The 7,195-nt window shown below is 46.0% G+C and overlaps 1 protein-coding gene across 1 annotated transcript in view; it reads left to right on the top strand.

Annotated features, from left to right (window-relative positions):
* The first annotated feature begins 5,422 nt into the window (after window positions 1-5,422).
* The window catches only part of GUCY1A2 (guanylate cyclase 1 soluble subunit alpha 2), a 160,734-nt gene continuing 158,961 nt past the window's right edge, over window positions 5,423-7,195 (top strand). The window contains exon 1 of the mRNA XM_084507036.1: window positions 5,423-5,938. Coding sequence (XP_084363162.1) covers window positions 5,651-5,938 — 288 coding nt within the window. The 5' untranslated portion in view covers window positions 5,423-5,650. The remainder of the gene's footprint in view (window positions 5,939-7,195) is intronic.

The raw sequence follows: 7,195 nt of genomic DNA, 5'->3' as shown, positions 1-7,195 counted from the left end.
TCTAAATCTATATGCATGAGCACATTCCCCCTCTCTGTCTACTGTTGCTAAAGCTATATATAAATAAACCTCTTATTCCTTTTTTTGCTTCATGGGAGCAAGTCATACCTGGAAGGTATTATGTGCTGTGTGAGAGACCACCAAAGGGAATTTCTACAAATAAGTCAGAGCCCTGGGACATGAAGGGCAACCTGTCTCATGGGCATCAACTCTGCCTTCCCTCAAGAGATGAGGCAGCCCAAACAGCCATTTCAGAAAACATGGACATCTTGGTTTAATTCAGCCTCTGCCTAGCACACAAGAAGTTCTCAAAGTCCTTGTGGACTTGGATTCATGTGGTCTGTGAAGAGTGCAAGGAGCTGCTCCAGAAGTCTCAAAAAATGTCTGAACTCCCAATACAATACAGCTTTAATCTCACATGTAGCTACTATTATATATTTGTTGGTCTGATCTGATTGATGACATTAATCTCCCCAATAAAAACTGTGTATAGTAGGAAATCTATCTGGAATAAATGTGATTGCAAGGGTGAAAACAAGTGACTTCTGTAGGGAGCTGTTCTATAAATAGTGGCTTGACTAAACTACAGAGTGCTGGGCTGAGGTGGCTATACACCATGTAGTAGCCCATCAGCATCTTCTTGTTTTGCAGCTTTAAATAAATATTGGTGAGGCTCATAGGTAACTCTGAGACAGAAGCCACAGTTACCTGCTGTTCTCAGGGTAAAAACCTCAAGATACAGAAGAGCTGCTAATCAAGAAAAGGTTCAGTTTATGTCACCCTGTGTTGAATTCAGTAAATGTGGCTCTCTGTGCAAGTCAAATGGAAATAAGAGGTAGTGAGTGCCACACTATATTTTTTCTTTTACAATTTATAAATTTTAAAAACTGAATGTTTAGTCATCTCTGTGTTCCTTCTAGACAATTAGTTGAAGCTGTATGCCCTCAGAAATTCTCCCTGATATTTGCAGTCCCAGTTTGACTTAATGATTTGAGTCAAAGCACTGTTATTTGAGCATTCCTTTTTTTTTCGTTTCCCCCCCACACACACACACACTCATTCAGTAGTTTCCTCCCACATTTTTAATGAGATAAGAGAACAAATGAAACTGATTCTGAGTAACTTTATCTTGAAATTAGATTAGGCAACAAGGTTTTCCCAGTTCTGCTCTTGATCTGCTATGTAATGTGAGAATCATGGAATCACTCATCTGTACTTTCTTTTCTCATTCATAAGAGGAAAACTCTACTTTTAGAGTGTGCTAAGACTAGGGTGTTTTATGACCGTTAAGGTCCAGATTCTGCTGCTTTCATTATGTAGGATCATCCCACAGTACAAGATTAATTATATACTCCTTCAGTAACACACTGCAACATGATGGACTCAAATATACCTGATTACTAGAACATCAGCTTTCATCAATGTGAATCCACTCTGTCTTGCAGATGAACTTTATTTCTGAGTAGCTGAAACATAAAATTGATCTGTTCTTTAAGCCAATCGTAATTCAACAGATCATTAATGACAAATGGCAGAATGCCCCAGCCGTCCTTCCAGGCAATACTCCAGATGGAAGTCATTGGATAGAGAACAGAAAGGTTTGGCAGAATGTGAAAAAAGAATAAATTTGCTTCACATCACTCATTTTGCCTGACTGCAATAAAGTAATTGTAATAGAATGTTGTCACAGGATAATGGTCTCCTGCTGCTTCAGAAATGCTTTGCAAAACAGATGTTTACTTTCTCAGTGGGAGACATTGATCCTGGGACAAAAATCTTTTCTATTAAAGGAAAATTAAGTACTTATATGTTCAGCAGTATTATAAAAAGATTATTATAAAAAGACATATAATGTACTAGGTGAAATGATATGAAATATTTAAGTAATATATGTGATATATGCAAGTAATCCCTAGGTGGGATTCATTGAAATAGTTTCTTCTGCTGGCTCTGCAACTAGCATATCCTTAAAAAATGCAGATAGGACAATGAAACACATGATGATGAAGTTGCTTTTATCATTTAAATTGTCTAAGGCTTTTTGAACTGCCAAAAGACAGCATTTGAAAATAAAAATGATATCAAAACTCCAGCATGTGATGCTGGAGGGAAATATCTGGTAAGAAATGTTGATTTATTAATAAATAAGTAAAAATCATGAATAAATAATGATGAAATAACATGTCAGAAATTAAAGATGATGTGTTTTATGTCAGGTCTGAACAAAGTCTTGTGAGTTTTGCTTACTAGAACCAAGACAAAAATTTGAAAATATAAAAAAATTTAGAAAAGATTTGTGCATTAAAAACAATATCTTATCATATGGTAGAGATTTTACAAAACAACCATCTTATCATATGGTAGAGATTTTACAAAAATTAAAAATATTCGTATTTTTCTCCAAGTTGTCTGCAAGACATGTGGGACACATAAATTGCATTCTGTTGTGGCATGATAGAAAAGTTTTACAGGCGCTACTTTGGTGAACCTTATACATTTTACAGACATGTCTGCTGTTCATCCAATAATATGCCAACTGCAAATTTAGGCTGGTAAGACATGTATAAAAGAAGAACATTTGTTCTCTTACGTGCTGTAGCTGTCTATGTGCTGTCAAAGGCATTCGACTATCTGACGAAGCAGCCCTCTGTGGTATTTAGCTTTTGCCAAGGTTGTATCTTGATCAGAAGGAATAAAATGAGAAAAAACTATCCAGGGTCTCAGTGACTTGTTGGCCTCACCAGGCTGACCTCCAGGACCTGGATCCATCATCTTGGATCTTCTGCTGGCCATTCCTCTTTAGCTCAAGACATCTTGTGATGGTGTTTGGTACTTTTCCAGCTGGTGTCTCTAACTGATTTCATGTATTTTAATATCAGGAATCCCAAAAAGAGTTGCAGTAGGCAGATCACTGACATCTCTGACTGTAGCAGCTATATCTTCCATGAGTGCTAAAGACTAAAGCTGAGCAAAATAGCCAGTGAACAGCGACACTGAGTCCAGGCTTAACCAAAAGGCTGCTTCAGCTGGAGCAATAGAAGCCTTGAAGCCCTAATTGCATCTTTTACTCTGAACGGTCAACTCCAGTGTTTAGATGCTGAAGGGAAATGCCTTTTATATTCTTGAAAGGAATTGCTTTGGTACATGAGTGCATTCATTTATAATAATCCTGACCTAAGGAACATTCACTGAAGCAAAGCATTTCCCTTCCCATTTCAGGGTCACCACATTACAGACACCAAAGGAATATGGCCATGAGTGGCATAAAGAAAGTCATTTTTAATGCTGCAAGGGCAACTCAGAGTGCTGTCAAACACCAATGATAAGTTGCACTGGGAACTGCTACATTAAACTTTGCTCCAAGAAAAAGTGGAAACGGAAGGCTTAAAAATGTCAGTTTTGTCTTCTTGCAAGTGTATTTCCCCAGGGCTGAATAAAATGCAAATATGCCCACGAGCAAGTTGCTTACCCTAGTCCTACAGTTGAAGTACCGCACATGGAACAGGTTAACACTTGGGTATTTTAGCAGTTTAGGCTTATAAATATGCATTTGCATTTTCAACACTAAACCATATAGCTCTTGCCCAGTTTTCCCTATTACTGCAGCCTCCAGGAAACCAGTGGAAGCTTCCTTTGCTGAGGACTGGTCTACCAGAAGGAAATAAGTAATGAAACCTGAAGCATGAGAGAGAAGTTATCACCTTAACACAGAGCGTCCTGTGCTTGTGTGAGTGGTTAGCACCAAAAGGACACCTCCCAGCCACTAAAAAATGCTAAATCCTAAATGCCCAAATCCCCTCCATGACAGGAGCTTGGCGTGGAGGGCAGGCACAGTGGGTGCAGCCAGGCCTCAGAGACTCTTGCAAAGGGAGCATTTCTTTAGAGGGAATACAGAAAAGGTATTAAAACTTGTCTTCTATGGGCTGAGGTACTGATGAATATTGTTATTCAGTAGTGGAAAGACAGAAGAGGACAACAGATTTGAAGGTTCATGTATGGATTAATTTTCAAGCGGAGACATCTATGATTCCTGTCCCAATGCTACCCAGGGGGTCACCAAGATTGCAAAAGAAAGTCTGTCTGTCTGTCATCCCAAGTGTAACATTTATAAGAGACCAGAAGGCAGCAGGGACCACCCTGAGTTTATTATACATCCTTTCAACATTCAGGCTTCAAGCTGCAGAGATTTAAAAACTGTGCCATGGCAAAAGGAGACCCATTGTTTTTCTCACTCCATATATATTCCTATAGAAAGAAGAAAATCGAAATAGAAACTGGGTGAGCCAAGAGAGCCAGGGATGATGACACTGAAATACCCCAGCGAGGGCTGCCTTGTCCTAGTTAAAAGCAGCCTGCTCAGCCACAGCCCCGTGTCCCTTCTGGATGCAGACACAGCATTTGTGCTGCCTCGGGCCATGCTCAAGGGCTGCTCCATGCCTGTAGAGATCTTCCCAGTCTCTCATTGAGTTTTTGTTTAGGCTAAGCTCAAACATTTAACAGGATGAAGAGGTAAAATGTATGCCCTAATATAGGGGAAAGGTAGAGTAAAAACTATCCTAAAAAGACTGCCTTTTAAAACAAGATTTGTTTAACTGAAAGTAAATCAATGACGGGCTGGATGGCAGGAAGAACCACACCACTGAGATCACATCTCGCAGCCTTTCTGCCAAGAACTACAATCATGGGACAAACACGGCTGCCAAGAAACTCTCCAGGTTCCTTTAACCTGCCTGCTTGGGTACGGAAGGAGACCCCTTGCATAGTCTTTAGGGGTGTCATCCTACATCCAAGCTCCCCTGCTTAGTTTCCTCCACCCGTCTCCTTTTCCCTCTCGGAGCACAGAGCTGTGGACGGAACGCAGCCCTTTTCTTTTTGCAGACACGACTCCAGCGTTAGCAGGGGCAGCGCTCGCAGGGAGACGGCAGCAACTTTTGCCTCTGAAACCTGACGAGCGCGCTGCAGCCTCCTTTTTTTTTTTTTTTTTTCCTCAAACACCGTGATTTTCCCACGAAAAGCCGCTCGGAAAAGTTGTCGGGCGCGGAGGGCCGGCATCCCTCGCCCTCGGAGGCGCCGCCAGCCGGGGCTCGGGGAGCTTTGCAGGGAGCTGTCCAGCACCGCCGGGCCGGCAGGCGGCGGGGCCGGGCTTGGGGTCGGGGCCGGGTTTGGGGTCGGGTTTGGGGTCGGGGTTAGGGTCGGGATGCCCGCAGCGGGAGGGTCCCGGGTGTCCGCCAGCCCCTTGAGGGGGGACATCGGCAGCGAGAGGCGGGGAGGGGGGAGGCGGGCGGAGGAGGAGGAGGAGATGGAGATGGAGGAGGAGGAGGAGGAGGAAAGGGCTCCAAACAACACGTGATCCCCGCGGAGCAGCGAGGGAGCCGGGGGAGGGGAGAGCGAGGGAGGGCGGCGAGGCAGAGGAGGGCAGCGGCCGCCGCTTTAAAGCCTCCCGGCGCCGCACCCGCGCTGCCCCCGGCCGAGCGCGGAGCTGGGAGCGGGGCTGAGCCGGCCCCGACCCCTACCCCGGCCCCGGAGCCCCCCCGACCGGGGGCACCCCGCGGCCATGCGAGGCGACCGCCCCCGGCGCCCCGCGGCTCGGCGCTGCTGCCCGCCGCGGCTGCCCGCCGCGCTGCGCTGAGCCCCGGCGCCCCGCGGCACCATGTCCCGCCGCAAGATCTCCTCCGAGTCCTTCAGCTCGCTGGGCTCCGACTGCCCGGAGACCAGCCCCGAGGAGGAGGGCGAGTGTCCCCTGTCCCGCCTCTGCTGGAACGGCAGCCGCAGCCCCCCCGGCCCCTCCGATCCGTCCCTGGCAGCCGCATCCATCTCCATCACCGCCGCCGGCTCCGCCGCCTCCGCGGCCAGCGCCGGTGCTCGCCGCGCTCCTCGCCGCCGCCGGGTCAACCTGGACTCGCTGGGCGAGAGCATCCGCCGCCTGACCGCCCCCGCGGTGAGTGCTCCGCGACCCCCCGGCCCTGCCTCGCAGCCCCCCGGTGGCTGCGGGGCTCCGCTCGGCTTGTCCCGGGCTGCCGGAGCATCCCCTGCCCACGGCCGGGCCCGCGATGGGTCGTGGGACCGGTGAAGGATAAAGGGTTTTTAGGGGAAGAGGGGAATGAGGCATGTCCTGGCAGCCTCTTGATGCGTGGAGGAGGGTCGTGAGAGCCTCTTGTCGCGACATGGTGCGAGCGACAATTCGGGGTGAAAAGTTGCGTGCGTTTACACGGTGCGTGGCACGCTCGTTCTTCCATACAGGAGACGTGAACTTGGTGCATTTACAGGGCTTTCCCATACCGAGCGAGGTAAAAAGAAAGTTTTGACGTGCCGGTCAGAAATATTTCAGCAACAGATTGCCCTGTGCCTCACGGATGCACAGGCATTCCCGAGCCATCAGTTTCTTGTAAGTGTTCTTTGAAATCCATGACTTGTGGTTATCTCGATAGTTACACCTGTAGCCGAGAGTCAGCGAAGCATTGTGCAAGCTAAAATAAAGAGTGAATTTGGGTTGAACCCATCAAGTACTTCGGCATTGCTTTGGGAGTCTGAAAGCAATGGCTCAGGAGTCCCGGTAATTTCATGGAGAACAGACAGAAGGTTGTTCTCCAGCCCTACCATCACGGTCATCCTACACTCCTATCTGTACCTCTGTGGCCATCACTACTTTTCCCTCATAAAGTTTCAGCTGCAACTGAATGCTTGCTGCTTTCTGAGATAACATGTAAAGGCATAAAATGTTAATTGCAACAAGTAGTTTAATCTGTTAGACAACTGCATCTGCTAAATTTTGTGGCATTGGAATATCTTTTGGCATGTTCTTATTCAGCTTCAGAAATTACTTACGAGTCGAGTCACCATCTGCTATTGGTTTGCTTTGGTTCTAATGTACTCTTTTCTGTTCAGTCTTGCTTGAACCAGCTAGATCAGGGTAGACAAGCTGTTTAAGGGGAGAAGTTAGCAGTGCATTGTATAGCTAATAGTCATCCGGCTTCAGTAAAGACTTTTCTTTCCCATTGATTTTTTTTTTTTTCTCTATTGGGAATCTGGGCTTGTAGTGCTGAAATTAATAGACGATATCTCAGGTGGCTTGTCTTGTTTTAGTACAAAAAAAAATGAAGCTATTTAATTTGATAATAATACAACGGTATAATTAGAGCATGTGTTACCCAAAATATTTGAAGTATTCTGAAGTAGCTCAGTGCAGTATTTTTAG

This window comes from Aythya ferina, assembly GCF_964211825.1.
Source record: "Aythya ferina genome assembly, chromosome: 1".
Lineage (NCBI taxonomy): Eukaryota > Metazoa > Chordata > Aves > Anseriformes > Anatidae > Aythya > Aythya ferina.
The sequence above is the reverse complement of the archived record's forward strand: the minus strand, read 5'-3'. Positions and strand labels throughout refer to the sequence as shown.